Source organism: Phyllobates terribilis, unplaced genomic scaffold (genome assembly GCF_046119375.1).
Source record: "Phyllobates terribilis strain yellow unplaced genomic scaffold, ASM4611937v1 Scaffold_11__3_contigs__length_659146591, whole genome shotgun sequence".
NCBI lineage: Eukaryota > Metazoa > Chordata > Amphibia > Anura > Dendrobatidae > Phyllobates > Phyllobates terribilis.
This window is the reverse complement of record NW_027362771.1, coordinates 111,507,500-111,526,296: the sequence shown is the minus strand read 5'-3', so window position 1 is coordinate 111,526,296 and position 18,797 is coordinate 111,507,500. Positions and strand designations below refer to the sequence as shown.

Here is an 18,797-nt window from a genome sequence, read left to right as displayed (position 1 = left end):
GGACGCGGCGATACCAAATATGTGTACTTTTATTGTTTTTTTTTTATTTTTTTTATAATAATATTTATTGATGGGTACATTATATTTTTATTTTTGGTGTATTATTTTTTTTATTTTTTTATAATATTTTTGCACATTTTTTTTTTTTTTTTTTTCCACTTTCACACAGTTTATACACTTTATTACTTTGTCCCACTCTGGGACTTTCACTTTTTTTTTTCTGATCGCCTGCATGGCACAGGAATGGAGCACCATCCCTATGCCATGAAGGCTGTCAGAAGTGCACAGTGTGAAGATTGCTTGGAGATGCACTGCGCATGTCCAAGCAATCTTCCTGCTCTCTGGTGACCCGGATGTTGTCATGACGACATCGGGTCGTCATGGCAACACCCGGGAAGCCTTTGCAGACTGCGCTGGAAGCCGGAAGAGGAGGTGAGTATCGGCGATCACCTCCCCTTGCCCCCGCAATGCCGCGATCGACTTCGATCGACTTCGATCGCAGCATCGCGGGGGTTAATGTGCTGGGAGCGGTGCGTGACCGCTCCCTGCACATAGTACCGGGTGTCAGCTGTGACAATCAGCTGACACCCGGCGGCGATCGCGCCCGCACAGCCTGTGTGCGCGCGCGATCGCCATGACGTACTAATACGGGTCTGGCTCTTAAGTCCCAGGGCACAGACGCGTATTAGTACGTCAGATGTTATTAAGGGGTTAATGATTGGATGGGGAGACTCTCTGCAGATTAAATACAAGTATCGGAATAGGGACCACTTGAAAATGCACTAAAAAAACCCCAGCAATAGTGATGAGCGAGCACTAAAATGCTCGGGTACTCGTTGCTCAAATTAGAATACTCGGGTGCTCGACCCGAGCAACGAGCCCAATGTAAGTCTATGGGAAACTCGAGCATTTTTCAGGCGGCTCCCCCCGGCTGTCTGCAGAGGGCCAAAAAATTGCCCAAATCGATGGGAACAATGCTCAAATGACATGGGAACAGCATAGAGAAGACCCCTGGAAGCATTTCTGACTCCCAGGTCACTGCTGTCAACAACATTGTCAGAGGTATTATGCCATTTTTACGGACTCACAATAAAACATACCAAAACAAAACCAAAATGGATTTTCCTGGGAAATATGTTAAGGAACTTCCTTTCCATGACATGTACAATGTATATAAAGCAAAATAAATAACCAAAATACTCCTCCACACCTTGGGCTATGTTCACACGTAGCGTTTTTGATGCTTTTTTGCACTTTTGCATTGCTTTCAACAAGGACAAATGCATTCAATGAGAAATGACATTTTACAACCTTATCTGGCCATGTGGTGTGTGACACATCATCAGACACATGCATACAGTGCTGAAAAGACATGGGAACAGCATGGGGAAGACCTCTGGAAGCATTTGACTCCCAGGTCACTGCCTAAAAGTGTGCCCATCATAAGTGATCCTTGGCGCATGCGTAGATGCCTCCCGCCATGCACCTGTTGTTGCAGACTTGCAACAATCTCCGTCCACGTCCTTGTCCCAGTGCAGCATTCAGTTGTCCCTACCCCATTCCTTGGAATGCAAGCGCAAGTATGCAGCCACCCACCCACAGGCTGCAATACTATACTGCCAAATTTTTGACAGCTGCTTGCACTTGAAATGTGGCCTTTTAGGCTCGTGGAGGCGGAAGCTTACTGGGAAGGACCGCCTAACCACAAACACGTGGACAGGTGAATGTGGCCAGGGACTGTACGGAGCCAGTCCACAACTTTTTTTGCTAAGAGTTGTATTTACCTCTGTGAAACGACTGGCATAGAGGGAAACCGTATCTACTCCGGCTGTCATTTCTCCATCACCAGGTTCCGCCCATCGTCACACACGACCATGCCTGGCTATATGTTCAGCGGTGAGAGCCACAGATCAGGCTGTTGTGTTACAGCTTTCAACATCTCTGCAGCGCTGGGCGATTTGTCAATTAAGCATTAAGCATGTTATCTTCAGCACAGCCTGTTGCCGCTTGGCCAAGGCAGTGCTGCAGTGCTGTCAGCTTGTGACTGATGTGGTCATTTCAGAGATGGAGGAGGAGGTGCATGAGCTGAACAATGTGATTACATTGAGGTTAAATTGGTGACGCAGTTTTTTACACTAAAGAAAGATCCTATTGTTTTGTTTTTTTTACGTTATTTTTTAAGACAAATGCATTCACCGGGAAATGTCATTTTAACATTTTACAACCTTATCTGGCAATGTGGTGTGTGGCACATCATCAGACACATCTTGTTTTATTTATGATGGAGGGACTCTGAAAGTCATAAAACCTATTTTTATAGGCACATCAGACGGCCCTTACTATTCTTAAAAGGCCAGCTGTCGGACCTCGCTATTGTTAGAGAGCCATCAGCCGGCTATGCTTTGTTGTTCCCATTATTAACAAGTGGGTCTCCTATACTGTTATTGCGTATCCAGTGACTGCAAGGGCTGCCAAAAATTTGGACGCAACCCAATACCCCTTTGAAGAGACATAGAGGAGGGTCTCAGTAAAAAAAAATGTTCCCATTATAAAGGAGCGGGTCTCCTATAGTGGTAATGCCCATGCTGTGACTGCAAGGGCTGCCAAAATTTTGGAAAAAACCCACTAAGAATTTAAAGACACATAGAGCAGGGCCACAGTAACAAGGTACGACATGTTCCCATTAGAAAGGAGAGGGTCTGCTATCCAGTTATAGGGTATGCCGTGAGTCTAACGGCTGACCAATTTTAGGAAAAACCCCACTAAGAATTTAAAGACACAGAGCAGGGCCACAGTAACGACAAATTCCCATTAGAAATGAGAGAGTCTCCCATAGTGTTGGCCTATCCAGTGAATGCAAGGGCTGCCAAAAATTTGGAGGCACTTCAATGCCCCTTGGAAGAGACGTGGAGGAGGGCCTCATAAAAAAATGTTCCCATTAGAAAGGAGCGGGCGTCCTATACTTGTAATGCCCATGCACTGTGTATGGGCTGACAAACATTTACTCCTGAGTGGTGTATACATGAACATACTGAATAAAAAATTTTTTTTACGGGCATCATAAACACCCTTTAAAAAAATTATGTGGGTGTTGCATCACGGACCACTGTCACCCTGGTGATATGGTGGTGGAGAAGGAGGAGGACAAGAGCAAATAGCCAAAATCAGGAAGCATATACCCATGTGTGGGTGTGAAAAGGTGCATCGGAATACACCTCCCAAGAAAAGACACTGGACTGGAGTTTGTTACGCTGCTATCATTCGGTGGTGTTGAGAAGTCTGGCCCAATCCAGCCCATGTTCATTTTTATAAGAGTCAGCCTGTCAGCATTTTCAGTTGACAGGCGGATGCGCTTATCAGTTATAATTCCACCAGCGGCACTAAAAACCCGCTCTGATAAAACGCTGGCAGCAGGGCAGGCCAGGACCTCCAAGGCATAGAGAGACAGTTCATTCCACATATCCAGCTTGGATACCCAATAATTATAAGGCACAGCGGAATCACGAAGGACGTTGGTACGGTCGGCAAGGTACTCCCTCAGCATCTTCCCAAACTTTGCACTCCTTGTGAGAGTACCCCGCGCCTCAGGGCCTGTGCGATGGGAGGGTCTGAGAAAACTCTCCCAGAACATTGACAGTGTTCCCCTGCTGGATTGAAGTTGTGTCTCTCTCGCCTGTACTCCTTGGTTGTCCAACGAAGTGTGCCGCCAGCGTTTTCAGATGGGAATTTTTTTAATAGTTCCGCAACAAGGGCCTTCTGGTAAAGCCCCATTTTTGTAGACCTGTCCGCCTCAGGAATAAGAGATATAAAGTTCTCCTTGTAGCGTGGGTCTAGAAGTGTCACCAACCAGTAATGACTGTCACCCAAAATTTTGAGAACACGAGGGTCATGGCAAAGGCAGCGTAACATAAACTCAGCCATGCGTGCCAGACTACTAACAGGAAAGACTTCCGTGTCCTCACCAAGAGGATGACTGACCATGCTCTCCTCCTCCTCCTCCTCTCTGTCCTCTGGCCATCCACGCTGAACAGACGGTATGACATCTGTGCAGGTAGTACCGTCTATAGTGCATGAAACTAGCTCCTGTCCATCCTCCTCCTTGTCACCCAATCCACGTTGGGATGAGATGAGGCTTGGCTGTGTAATCATCCTGTATGGTTCCTTGCTCCATCTCATCGTGCTCCGCCTGCAATGCATCCTCTTTGATTGTGAGCAGAGAGCGTTTCAGAAGACAGAGAAGCGGGATGGTGACACTAATTATGGCGTCATCGCCGATCACCATCTTGGTGGAGTCCTCAAAGTTTGGGAGGATGGTACATTTGTCTGACATCCATGTCCACTCCTGAGGTCTTATGTGTGGAGTCTGAACTGAATACCGACGGCCTTGTTGATGCTGGTATTCAACAACTGCCCTCTTCTGCTCACAAATCCTTCCCAACATCTGCAGTGTAGAGTTCCAACGCGTGGGGACATCACACACCAGTCTGTGAGCCGGAAGCTGCAAACGCTGCTGAAACACTGCAAGGGCGGCGGAAGCTGTAGCTGGCTTTCTAAAATGGGCACACAGACTGCGTACTTTAACAATCAGATCCGGCAGCTCCAGGTAGGATTTGATAAACCGCTGAACAACGAGGTTAAGCACATGGGCCAGGCATGGTACGTGTGTGAGCTCGCCTCGCCTCAGAGCCGCCACCAGGTTCCGGCCATTGTCACACACGACTATGCCTGGCTGTAGGTTCAGCGGTGTGAGCCACAGATCTGCCTGCTCTTTCAAAGCTGTCCACAACTCTTCAGCATTGTGCGTTTTTTCACCTAAGCATATTAGCTTCAGCACAGCCTGTTGCTGCTTGATCGAGGCAGAGCTGCAGTGCTTCCAGCTTGTAACTGATGTGGTTATTTCGCAGATGGAGACTGAAGAGGAGGAGGAGGCTGTGGAGGATGAGATGCAGGAGCTGTAGACCGTGGGGGCAACCCTGATTGACCTAGGGCCCGCAATCCTTGGCGTCAGAAGACGTGTTCCGTCCCAGGGTCCGACTGGGTCCCAGCTTCCACTATGTTAACCCAGTGTGCCGTCAGTGAGATGTACTGTCCCTGCCCACAAGCACTTGTCCACGTGTCTGTGGTTAGGTGGACTTTACCGGTAACTGCGTTGTTGAGGGCACAGCTAATGTTTTGGGACACGTGCTTGTGTAATGCTAGGACGACATACCGGTAAAAAATAGTGGCGGCTGGGGACACTAAAAATTGGGACAGGAAGGCGAGGCAAGAAGATGTGGGTGTTTGTTATGGCACAATTTCAGCTTGCCCACAGCCTTGTCCTCGGCCTCTGTATGCACCATTACCATCACGTTCAGTTTTCCGTCCCTTGTCACGTGCCTTGCCCATTTTAAATGGAGGACAGTATCTTCCACGCTCACTGCAAATGACTGAGTTTGGAGCGAACTTATATGTGATCCGTGTGACGGAGAAAACACAGTTTTAAATAGCTGGATTTCTAGCGCTCTAATATGGAAAGGACCTGGCTGCATTCTGCAGTGCCAACAAGCAAATGGCGCAGAAAAACAGTGTTCTCTGGATTGCTTTTTAAGCAAATAATGAGGATTAAGATCCAAAGAAAAGTATTCCTGGTACCTGAGACCTGGGCCTTTGTATAGAAATATCTAACAGCAGCAGAAGGCAGAATTGGAATGGAGTCTCTTGTGCTATATGCACTGCGTCTGCTATATACACTGCCTGCTTATACACCCTGCCTGCCTGATATCTCTGCAGATGGATTAGTCCTCAGAAGGACTGTTTGTTAAGATGGATATGTGTAATGTACGTTTTTTCTCCCTACACTACCTAATACACAAGCAAATCTCTCTGACGCAGCAGCACCTCTCCCTACACTGTCTGATTCCGGAGTGACTGTGACGAGCATGGCGGCGCCAGGTCTGATATAGACCTGATGACACTGTGCGGCCAGCCAATCGCTGTAATGCCCACAACCAACATGGCTACGGCATTACAGTGCATGGCAGGCAATCCCAGCATATTCATTGGCTCTCTAAAGAGCGCCAAACATTCAGGGAGGGGACCCGAGTTCCCACCCGAGCAACCTGGAAATACACGGCGAGCGCCGAGCATCTCGAGCAGTGAGATGCTCGGGCGAGCACTGAGCAGTAGCGAGCATGCTCGCTTATCACTACCCAGCAACTCATTTAGTAATCTGCTTTTTTAAGTTTAAGACAGTGCAATTTTTTTCAATATTCATCATCAAATTCTAACAGCCATAACTTTTTATTTTTATTTTGTAGCTAAATTTTTTGTAGAAAATAAATGAGTATTTTTCAGTGGCATCATTTTGGGGCACATCTAACTTTTGACTAACCTTTAAAAACTTTTTATGGGGGGAATGGAACCTTTTTATATTTTTCTATCGGCAGCTGTGTGAGGGCGTCTACACAACATTATTTTGTGAGTCATTACAATTACAGAGATATACAATTCATATAGTTTTTTAAATTTTACTGCTTTTGCACAAAAATATCATTATTTATTTTTTAAACCCTTATTTTTGTGTTACTGAATTCTAAGAGCCACAATTTTTTTTTTACGCATTGAAATTACAACACAAAGCAGGAAAAGACATGTTATTGACATACAAGTAATGAAAAAAATGGAATCAAAATTTTTGAAAATTCTCGATTTATTCAGTATCGAGTTGAGTACCACGTGCACAAATGCACACCTTGCTTCTATTATAGAAGGCCTCCAATGAAGATTTCTCTTTTTTATTTTTATAAATCTGTGTATGTAATGTAGTGTAAGTGTATCAATATACTCACCTACCACTGTTTTCTCTGATTTCCAGCGCCGTTCTGCTCCTCTTCTCGCTCTTCAAACTCTCCACACTCTGCTGGAACAAGGCGTCATAGGCTTACATTGTAAAAGAGACTTTCAAGTCTCTCATAGAGTGATCCGAATAGTATGAAGAGCAGCTATATCACTGAGAAGGGGAGCTGAATGGAGCTGGATCCTGGAGAAGGTGGTATTAGCACAGGGCTGTGGAGTCGGTAAGCCAAACCTCCAACTCTGACTCCTCAATTTCTCTGCCACTGACTCCAACTCTGACTCGCTCATACATGGCTCATGTTTAAGTGATAAATTTACTGTAGCACAGATTCATCTCAGATAAAAGTCTAGACCCTTAGATCAGGAATAGGATAGGCATTTATAGAACATTTCATAACTTTCCCAAATTCTTATGAAAAAATATTCCCCACAAACTGCATTGAACTACTGTACCCAATTTATTATATATTTTAGGAGTTGGAGTCGGTCCATTTTATACCGACTCCACCAAAATGGACACCGACTCCACAGCCCTGGGCGAGTATGTTAACACACTACACTACATACACATGGTTTGTAAAAAAATCTTCATTGGAGTGCTTCTTTAATAAGGTTATTAATGGTTGTCTGAGGAATGTTCTGAATGCACTGGGGCACACAAATTAAAAAGATACAAGCAGCGGATCTTAATGTTTTTCGTGCCCAAGTGCATTTAGGACGGCAGAACATTCCTCAGACAACCATTACTACCCTTACTGATAGCAGCCAAGGTGTGTAAGTGCAGGGATTTCTGAACGTGGCGTTCATACTCCATACTGAATAAATCAAAATGCTTAAAAAAGGAAACAACATTTTCAAATATTTGCATATCATTAACATGTCTATCCGTCCTGTGATTTTCAGAATTCCACCACTTTTCACTTTTAGTTTTGCAATTTAAGTGTTGAGGAGGGTATATCTCTTGAATGAGGTGTGTGGTGTTTTGTTTTTTGCAAGATGTAGGCTAGGTTTTGTTGGTGCCATTTGACCTTCTTCATCACTCAACTGTTGTGGATGAATGAAAACAGTCCTTCTGGTCATTCACTGTTTGGGATGCATTTTGTAATATTGTATAATGTGGGTCTGTGAGTCTATCCGTTGCAGCGAAAGCTCAGTTATCTATACAGCTGGCTCCTGCTGCAGATGTCATGGACACCATTCCTGTGCTGCACCATCCTCCAACGTACATTTACGTCGGCGTACAGGTGGTTACTTCTCACAATGATGTTTATTATTTCCTTGATTTTACTTTGCTCCTGTAGTAGAAATATTGAATAATAGGTTAATCTCTTAAATAGTTTCTGCTCATTCATTATTCTTTTTATGTTTGCGTGGGTTTCATACAGGCTTTGTCTCCCCATGCCCATAGATGTTGTATATACCTGGGTTAATGGCACTGATCCAGAGCTTGTAAAGCAGATACGGGATGTTCGAGAACAAATGGAAGAAGAGCAAAGGGCTTTGAGGTACCTTTTAAGCAATAATTTAATAACATAAATCCAGATTTATCATTTTCATTGTCTAGTAAGAAATTATATTGTATATAAAATTGTGTTGCTCGATACTGCTTTGTGCATTTAACTGGCATGCTTTAATTTACAGTTTTGTTTCTAGTGTTCTAGCCTAAATCCCATTTGTGACTTATCTGTTCTGTGTACAAAGTATTCATTATTTCATAATCTTTATCTAGGGAACTTATTGGAAGTAACAGGACAGAACCAACAAGGAGAGTGTAAGTATATATTAGCTGTATACATTTATAAGCCTCAGATGTCTCCTGATCTGGTAGCATCTTGGATTGAGGCGGTGGCAAACATCTGGTTGATGAAAAATGGGGATGTGCTGCATAGGCTTCTAGTGTTGTGCAGTTGCGTAAGCTTTAGGACCAGTCATTCTTGGCGTTTTTTCTTCCAGTGCTACATTTAAACTTATGGTAGAAGAACAGTTAGGCTTATAACTGAAGCTATATGTTAACCAAGTTTAAAAGGAAGCTATCATCAAAAATTACCTTTTAATTAAATTGAGCTTTTCTTCTTAAATGTGTTTTTTTTTTTTTTTTTTTTTTATCTTTTAGCAATATTTTTTACATATGACAATTTGAATTAAAACTAAAAATATGAAACCTTGCAGTTTTCACACTGGCCACTGAGGCTTTTTAGACTCATAATTTCTTTTTGTTTCAGGAATCAACACATGTACATAGACACTATGGTCATATCCTTGTGTCCTTGTCCACATTTACATAGCCACAATTGACACTGGTCAGAATTGTAAAATTTGACCTGGTCAGGAAGGTGAAAACAGGCTTGGGGGTGAAGGAGTTAAATGAGTTGTTCAGTAGAGAAAAACATGGAAATAAATTATAGCGGCAAATTAATTGAGTAGAACTGGACTCGCCTCTTAAATCCACCACCACTCCAATGCTGATTCTTTGATCTTTCCCCGATGATGATGCGTATACGGCATGTGACAACTTGAGCACATGACCAGCCTCAGAAATGCTATTAATCGGGCATGCATGTGACAACAGTGGCAGTCACAAGTACACTTCTAGCTGGCTGGGTACCATTGGAACATGGTAGTAGTGGCGGGAAATTAGAGCAACCTAGTGAGTTCAGAGCTGATGGAAAACGTTAGCTTGGTGAAATGTGTAGAAAACTTGTACAGTTTCCACAAATTATTAATCATCCATATTACTACAGTTATTAACATTGTGTTTCATGTCTTCTAGTTCTAGTGACAAGATGCTGGAGTGTCTCCTTACACATTGCATACGTGTCCCAATGATTGTGTTAGACCCAGCCCTTCCTGCCAACACCACTGTGAAGGGCTTGTCGGCCATGCCATACTATCATGCTGCCATATCATTGTTTCATGTTGCAAAACCCAAGAACCCATCAACTAATGTCACCGTAATAATCTTTGAAACTCAGCAGGATGGTAAGCATTTTATTAAACATACTTAACGGGAATATGTCACCCCTGGGACTTTTCAGACCTCAAATATGGGCATACAGGTGCTAGAAATGTGAATCTATACTTACCTGTATGGCCCATATTAGTGGTCTTGTGGAAATCTGGGAAATTCAGGGAAATGCGCCTTGCGGAAGAAGGTGAAGTGCGCAGGCGCGAGATCCTGCCATGGAAACTGCACGTCACAGGGCACTGTGACATGCAGGGGAGAAATATTTGAATTAAACAAGTAGGTGGGATTTCTTCCCGTCCCCCAGACGGGAACGCACCGTAAGCAACTATAAATAAAAAGCAATTTCACAGCCACAAGACCTCTAATATGGGACATACAGGTAAGTATAGATTCACATTTCTAGCACCTGTATGTCCATATTAGAGGTCTGAAAAGTCCCAGGGGGTGACAGATTCCCTTTAATTTGACATTTATTGGGTAAACTATATTATTCTAGTCACTTTCACAAACCAGTGTCGCCCAACGTGTGTTTTATTTACAAGTCTGGTGCATAATGTCTCACTTAGGCTATGTTCACACATGTTGAGTTTTTCAGCGTTTTTTGCTACAGATTTTTATGCACATTTTCAGCTGCGTTTTGCAGTACCAGCAAAGTCTATGAGAAACCAGAATTCCCTGTTCACACCATGTTTTTTTTGTTGTTGTTGCATATTTTATGCCTTTGTTGGGTTTTTGGAAAATAGAGCATGTCACTTCTTTCACCGTTTTTTCATCCATTGGAAGTAATGGGTGGTGAAATAAACATTGAAAAAACGCAGCAAAACCTGCAGTTTTGATGCAGCTGATTTCCTGCCAGAGATTAGGTTTTGCTACAAATTTGTGGCCCTGAAAAACCCAACGTGTGAACATAGCCTTAAACTCTTCTTGATCCATTCAATTGCATTTCTTCTTTTTTGTAAACTAATGTTCATTTTGTTTGGGACATGTGGATTAAAATGTAATTGTGGTTAACAAAGTCACAATTTAAGTATGAACACATTTGAGTAACTGCCTTAAGACTTTGCTTTACCTTTTATGAGTTTATTAAGATTCTGTTAACATTCTAGTGGTTATAAAGGGACATCAGTTTTGCTCCACTCCTGATAAACGTGAGCAAAGTGCACACTATGTAATTGGGTACCTGTCATCCAGCTCCCACAATCCACTGCACTCTGGGAACCGGAAGCTAGCGGAATTCTGGAATAAGATATAGGAATGACTGGACACGTGCATCAGTACAAGTCAGGTTATTTGTGAAAATTTCAGGATAGTAGATATAATAATATAACAAATTGTTCTAAATAGACATTGATTTAGATAGGTGAGTTTGCTACTGATGCCAGAGTCTTACTAAAGCAAATTTCCTAATTTAAAGTTGCTGTCCATACCATCGTTTTTTTTTAGTGGAATAAAAATATTGAAGAAGCCATGCTTACCTCCACAACTTACTGCCACTCTTTTTTCAACACTTTACGGATCCCCACTCGTCTCTATTTCTTGTTCCTGTCTTGACACACAGGAAATGTCCACTCAGCCATTCACTGGCTATAATGGTGAAACTCTTCACGCAGTTTCCTGCTTGTCAACAGTGACCAGGAAGCAGAAGACCAGTAGGGCCTTGGAGCAGATTGATCGAAGTATCCCTTTTTTTTTTTAATTTGGTTAAGTAAATAACCCCTATTGTTTAAATCAAGATTTTATGTCTGTCAGCACAGAATGATTGTGAATTGAATAGGGGGCCGGTGTGCAGTACCCTGCCGCAGCCACTATACAGTAGTCGGAGCCGTTTTGAGAAGATCAAGCAGCTAAAAATCCAGGAGAACGTAATATAGCTGTTACATTGGGGTTATTACTTCTAGAAGCATCAATAAAATAAAGAGTATTTCTTGATTGCTAGTTTTTCTACTTGATACATTCTGGGAGGCTTGTGGTGAGACATTACATGTAATTCCTGATACTTTGCGGTCTTCTGCATATGGATCAGTGATTTCTTTTATGACATTTGAGGGTTTGGAAAGATCTTCAGCATCCAGTATTTTCAGGCTTCTTTTGAGGCATGGAGTTCATAACTCTTTACTCCCTCCCTTTATTTCATCTATATTATTTTTTTGCCTTCCTTACAGCCGAAACTGCACAAGTGAATGCACTGTTTGAAGCCAGAAAGGAAACCATTTGGCGAGCTTATATGGTAGGTTTATTCCACAGCGGTGACCATATGTATGAAGAGGATGATGTCTGAACTCCCCCCTCTTTCCCTTCTCCCCCCTCTTTCCCTTCTCCCCCCTCTTTCCCTTCTCCCCCCTCTTTCCCTTCTCCCCCCTCTTTCCCTTCTCCCCCCTCTTTCCCTTCTCCCCCCTCTTTCCCTTCTCCCCCCTCTTTCCCTTCTCCCCCCTCTTTCCCTTCTCCCCCCTCTTTCCCTTCTCCCCCCTCTTTCCCTTCTCCCCCCTCTTTCCCTTCTCCCCCCTCTTTCCCTTCTCCCCCCTCTTTCCCTTCTCCCCCCTCTTTCCCTTCTCCCCCCTCTTTCCCTTCTCCCCCCTCTTTCCCTTCTCCCCCCTCTTTCCCTTCTCCCCCCTCTTTCCCTTCTCCCCCCTCTTTCCCTTCTCCCCCCTCTTTCCCTTCTCCCCCCTCTTTCCCTTCTCCCCCCTCTTTCCCTTCTCCCCCCTCTTTCCCTTCTCCCCCCTCTTTCCCTTCTCCCCCCTCTTTCCCTTCTCCCCCCTCTTTCCCTTCTCCCCCCTCTTTCCCTTCTCCCCCCTCTTTCCCTTCTCCCCCCTCTTTCCCTTCTCCCCCCTCTTTCCCTTCTCCCCCCTCTTTCCCTTCTCCCCCCTCTTTCCCTTCTCCCCCCTCTTTCCCTTCTCCCACCTCGCTCTCGCTGTCCCACCTCGCTCTCGCTGTCCCACCTCGCTCTCGCTGTCCCACCTCGCTCTCGCTGTCCCACCTCGCTCTCGCTGTCCCACCTCGCTCTCGCTGTCCCACCTCGCTCTCGCTGTCCCACCTCGCTCTCGCTGTCCCACCTCGCTCTCGCTGTCCCACCTCGCTCTCGCTGTCCCACCTCGCTCTCACTTTATTTGCAAGAATCAGACTTAAAGGGGTATTCCCATCTCCAAGATCCTATCCCAATATGTAGTAGGTATAATAATAATAATAATAATAATATAATATTAGCAAATGCTTCCAATTAGAAATGTAGTATATTTTTTCTGATTCGCTGTGTTTTTCCTCATGTGCCAGCATTGTAGGACCTTAGGTATCCGTGGTTACGACCACTGATATAGTTAGTTGGTTGATAGTGGTCGTAACCATGGATACCTGAGGTCCTGCAATGCCTGCACATGAGGAAAGAGACACCGCGAATCAGAAAAACTATACTATAGTTCTAATTGGAGGTATTTGATAATATTATTATTATTACACCAACTACATATTGGGATAGGATCTTGGAGATGGGAATACCTTTAATAAACGGAGAGGAGGTGTCGCATTGTATGTTAGAAAAGCCTATATCTCCACAGAGATTAAAGCTTCAGAGACTGGGAGTTTTGTAGAAACTGTTTGGGTAAGAATACAAGGAGAGAACAATGGAAAGGACACCATTGTAGGCGTTTACTATAGGCCACCTGGGCAAGCTGAAGATATGGATGAACTCTTTATGCATCAGATGGCCAAGTTATCAAAAAATATGACTTAGTGATCATGGGAGATTTCATCTATCCAGACATTTGTTGGGAATCACTCTCAGGCAAAAGTGACAGGTCCAGCAAATTCTTATCATCTCTTGCTGACAACTTTATCTTTCAAAAGGTAGAAGATAGAACAAATGGATCTGCTACCTTGGATCTAATCCTCATAAACAGGGAGGAAATGGTTGAGGAGGTAAGGGTGGGTGGGACCCTAGGATAACTAGAATTTTGGATAACTCGAGGAGGAACACCTGTGAAGAGTAAGACGTTAAAGTTGGACTTCAGAAAAGCAGATTTTAAGGGACTCGAAGGATAGGAGGGATCCAATGGCTGGATGTCCTTAAGGACAGAAGTGTCCAGGAAGGATGGGAAATTTAAAAAAAATGATATTCTGAAAGCACAATCGTTAACAATCCCGAAAAGAGGGATAATAGGAAGCATTTAAGAAAACCTGGGTTGATGAACACTGAATTTAAACACATGCTGAAAAGGAAGAAAGATATGTTTATCAAATGGAAAGAGGGAGGCATATCTAAAGAAGAATATGATGCTGTCTTCAGAACCTGTAGGGCACACATCAGATTAGCTAAAGCTGATAATGAATTAAGGCTTGTAAGAGATGTCAAGAGCAATAAGAAGATTTTTTGAGGTATGTCAAAAGTAAAAGAAAAGTCAAAGATGCTATAGGATTTTTACAGGATGAAAATGGTACAATGGTAAAAAAATAATGCTGAGAAGACCGAACTTTTAAATTCCTATTTTGCTTCTGTGTTCTCTAAGAAAGTAAATGTTACATTAACTGCCCTTCACTGTACTATTGTAGGAATAGAAGAATCCACACTATCTATAGACAAAGAGATAGTGAGGGAATACTTAGCTAACATAAATGAATTCAAATCTACAGGTCCAGATGAATTACATCCTAGGGTACTGAAGGAGATAGCAGGGGAAATTATTGAACCACTCTCCATAATCTTTGAAAATTCTTGGAGAACAGAAGCCCCAGAAGACTGGAGAAGAGAAAGTGTTGTCCCAATCTTCAAAAAGGAGAAGAAGGTGGACCCAGGGAACTATAGGCCTGTGATCCTTACTTCTATACCAGGAAAGATCTTTGAACAAATCATTAAACAACATGTATGCAAGTACCTTTATAAGGATGAAGTGATTAACCAGAGCCAACATGGATTTGTAACTAATAAGTCATGTCAGACTAACTTAATTTTCTTCTATGACAGAATCACTGACTGGGTAGATCAGGGAAACGCAGTGGATATAGTATATCTTTACTTCAGCAAAGCATTTGACAAAGTATCTCATACCATTCTTATTGAAAAAACGACCAACTATGGAATGGACAAGGCTACTGTCAGGTGGATTAATAACTGACTTGGTGATCAGACCCAAAGAGTGGTCATAAATGGTTGCACATCCAGTTGGAAGAATGTCTCAAATGGGGTACCACAAGGCTCTGTCCTGGCCCTGTGGTGTTCAACATTTTAATCAATGATTTAGATGAAGGAAAAGGAATTCATGGTAAACTGATTACATTTGCTGATGACACAAAGCTAGGAGGGATAGCTAATACTATAGACGAGAGAAAGGATTAAAAAAAAATCTAAACAAACTGGAACTGTGGGCAGCAGCTAAGAGAATGTTTTTTAATGAGAAATGCAAAGTCCTGCATCTGGGCAAGAAAAATGAAAAAAGCATATACAGCATGGGAGGAATAGGGCTAAGTAACAGCACAAGTGAAAAAAGACTTGGGCATTCTAATAGATCACATACTAAACATGAGTCAACAATGTGATGCAGCAGTAAAAAAAGGCAAACACCATTCTAGGTTGCGTTAACAGAAGCATACCGTCTAGATCACGTGAAGTAATTATCCCCCTCTACTCCTCTTTGGTCAGACCTCATCTGGAATACGGTGTACAGTTCTGGACACCACATCTTAAAAAGGACATGAAGAAACTGGAGCAAGTTCAGAGAAGAGCGACCAAAATGGTGATTGGTCTGCAAACAATAATAATAATAATTTTTATTTTTATAGTGCCAACATATTCTGCAGCACTTTACAAATTTAGGGGGGGCTTGACCAGACAAAAAAAGTTACAGAATAAGCATAACTCAGATATTAATAGGAGTGAAGGCCCTGCTCGCAAGCTTATAGTCTATAAGGAAATAGGGGAGACACAAAAGGTAAAATGTACATATATTGTATAATACAGCCATAATATGCTAAATAGATATTAATAGTACATAACACTACATAAACTGGTCATCAGCCAGTATGTGTACAGTACAGACAGAGGCTATTCGGTGCATGGATGGTATGAACATGATTTTGAAGAAAATTTTAACATGGGCCAAACTAGAACAGTTAGATAAGTGTGTTGAGGTGATAGGCCAGTCTAAAGTAATGGGTTTTTAGGGCACGCTTAAAACTGTGGGTATTGGGAATTAATCAGATTGTCCTGGGTAGTGCATTCCAAAGAATTGGCGCAGCACGCAAGAAATCTTGGAGACGGGAGTGGGAAGTTCAGATTATGGAGGATTTTAATTTTAAGTCATTAGCAGAACAGAGGGCACAGGTAGGGTGGTAGACTGAGACGAGGGAGGAGATGTAGAGTGGTGCTGAATCGTGGAGAGCTTTGTGGGTGAGAGTGATACTTTTATATTGAACTCGGTATTGGATGGGCAACCAGTGCAATGACTAGCACAGGGAAGAGGCATCGGTGTAGCGGTTAGCGAGGAATATGATTCTGGCTGCTGCGTTCAGGATGGATTGGAGAGGGGAAAGTTTAGAAAGAGGGAAACCGATTAGTAAAGAGTTGCAATAGTCCAGACGAGAATGAATAAGAGCTACAGTAAGAGTTTTTGCCGAGTCAATGGTAAGAAAAGTTATGACTATAGAGATGTTTTTCAGGTGTAGATGACACGAGCAAGCGAGTGATTTGATGTGAGGAGTGAAGGAAAGATCTGAATCAAGTATGACCCCAAGATAGCGGGCATGTTACTGGGGAATAATGGTGGAGCCACAAACGGAGATGGCAATATCGGGCATAGGTAGGTTAGTGGAGGGAGGAAATATGAGTAGTTCAGTTTTTGACAGATTCAATTTTAGATAGAGTGAGGACATAGTGTTAGAGACAGCGGAAAGACAATCACTGATATTTTGTAATAATGCAGGGGTGATGTCCGGAGAAGAGGTGTATAATTGGGTGTCATCAGCATAGAGATCGTACTGAAAACCGAATCTGCTGATTGTTTGTCCAATAGGAGCGGTGTATAAGGAGAAAAGAAGGGGGCCTAGGACTGATCCTTGAGGAACCCTGACAATAAGGGGAAGGGGAGAGGAAGAGGAGCAAGCAAAAAACACAGTGAAGGAGCGGTTAGAGAGGTAGGAGGAGAACCAAGAGAGAACAGTGTTCTTGAGGCCAATAGAGTGGAGCATAGTGAGCAGGACTTGGTGATCCACAGTGTCGAATGCTGCAGAGAGATCCAGGAGAATCAGCAGGGAGTAGTGACCATTAGATTTGGCTGTTAGTAGATCATTAGAGACTTTAGTGAGTGCAGTTTCAGTAGAATGTAGAGAGCGGAAACCAGATTGTAAAGGGTCAAGAAGACTGTAATCTGAGAGATAGCGGATTAGAAGGGAGTGGACCAGGTGTTCCAGGAGTTTAGAAATAAAGATTGGAAACAGGTCTGCAGTTAGCAGCACAGTTCTGGTCGAGAGATGGTTTTTTAAGTAATGAATGTAGGCTGGCGTGTTTAAAAGAGGAGGGAAAAATACCAGATAAGAGGGCGAGGTTGAATATTTTAAGTTAGGTGAGTGATGACAGTTGGAGAAAAGGACTGAAGGAGATGTGCAGAAATAGGGTCACTGGTGCAGGTGGTAGAGCGAGAGGAAGCAAGGAGCCTGGCCACTTCTTCTTCCGTGACTGGTTTGAAGTCAGAAAGTGAGCAAGATGCAGTGTGGGAGGGAGGAACATGCCTAACAGTTGGGGATTGGGAGAAAATTTCCTGTCGGATATGGTCAATTTTTTTCTTTGAAATAATTGACCAGATTGTCAGCGCTGAGGTCGGTAGTTAGGGCCTGTGCTGTTTGATTAAAGAGAGAGTGAAAAGTGTCAAAGAAGTTTAGGATTATTGGACAGTGAGATGATGAGGTTGTTAAAGTAGTCTGTTTGAAGAATGTCCTGTGAGGAACGGTTAGAGGATTTGGGAATGTTTAGCTTGCAAAAGAGAAGACGGAGAGGAGACTTAATAGCTGTCTACAAATATCTCAAGGGCTGTCACACTGTAGAGGAATCAGCTTTATTCTTATTTGCACAAAGAAAGACTAGAAGCAATGGAATGAGACTGAATGAGAAAAGATGCAGATTAGATATTAGAAAAAACTCATTGACAGTGAGGGTGATTAATGAGTAGAGCCGGCTGCCACGAGAGTTGGTGAGTTTTTCTTCAATGGAAGTCTTCAAACAGACATCTGTCTGCGATGGCTTAGTGAATCCTGCATTGAGCTTGGGATTGGACCAGATGACCGTGGAGGTCCCTTCCAACTTTAACATTCTATGATTCTCGCTCTTCCCCTTCTAGCCCCTCTCTCACTTCCCTCTCCCCTCTTTGCAGTTTTAACCATTTATGAACTTGACAATAAAACTTTACGTTGTACATACTGCTGTTCATTTACATACTCTTCATTATAGACTTGAAGACTTTCCAGTAACCAAATAGTCAGAGTTGCTGTTTTCAATTGTACACTGCTCAAAATAATAAAGGGAACACTCAAATAACACATCCTAGATCTAAATGAATGAAATATTCTCGTTGAATGTGCTGACAACAAAATCACACAAAAATCATCAATGGAAATCAAATTTATTAACCAATGGAGGTCTGGATTTGGAGTCACCCCCAAAATTAAAGTGGAAAAAACACACTACATGCTGATCCAACTTTGATGTAATGTCCTTAAAACAAGTCAAAATGAGGCTCAGTATTGTGTGTGGCCTCCACGTGCCTGTATGACCTCCCAACAACGCCTGGGTATGCTCCTGATGAGGTTGCGGATGTTCTCCTGTGGGATCTCCTCCCAGACCTGGACTAAAGCATCCGCCAACTCCTGGACAGTCTGTGGTGCAACGTGACATTGGAGGATGGAGCAAGACATGATGTCCCAGATGTGCGCAATCGGATTCAGGTCTGGGGAACGGGCGGGCCAGTTCATAGCTTCAATGCCTTCATCTTGCAGGAACTGCTGACACTCCAGCCACATGAGG

The 18,797-nt window shown here is 43.2% G+C and overlaps 1 protein-coding gene across 2 annotated transcripts in view; it reads left to right on the top strand.

Annotated features, from left to right (window-relative positions):
- Window positions 1-18,797, top strand: part of GNPTAB (N-acetylglucosamine-1-phosphate transferase subunits alpha and beta) — a 107,908-nt gene that overhangs the window by 20,706 nt on the left and 68,405 nt on the right. The window contains exons 3-6 of one of the 2 annotated variants that reach the window (XM_073651513.1): window positions 8,220-8,339; window positions 8,564-8,605; window positions 9,605-9,813; window positions 11,962-12,026. In XM_073651513.1, coding sequence (XP_073507614.1) covers window positions 8,220-8,339; window positions 8,564-8,605; window positions 9,605-9,813; window positions 11,962-12,026 — 436 coding nt within the window. The remainder of the gene's footprint in view (window positions 1-8,219; window positions 8,340-8,563; window positions 8,606-9,604; window positions 9,814-11,961; window positions 12,027-18,797) is intronic. The other variant, XM_073651514.1, reaches the window with a different exon arrangement.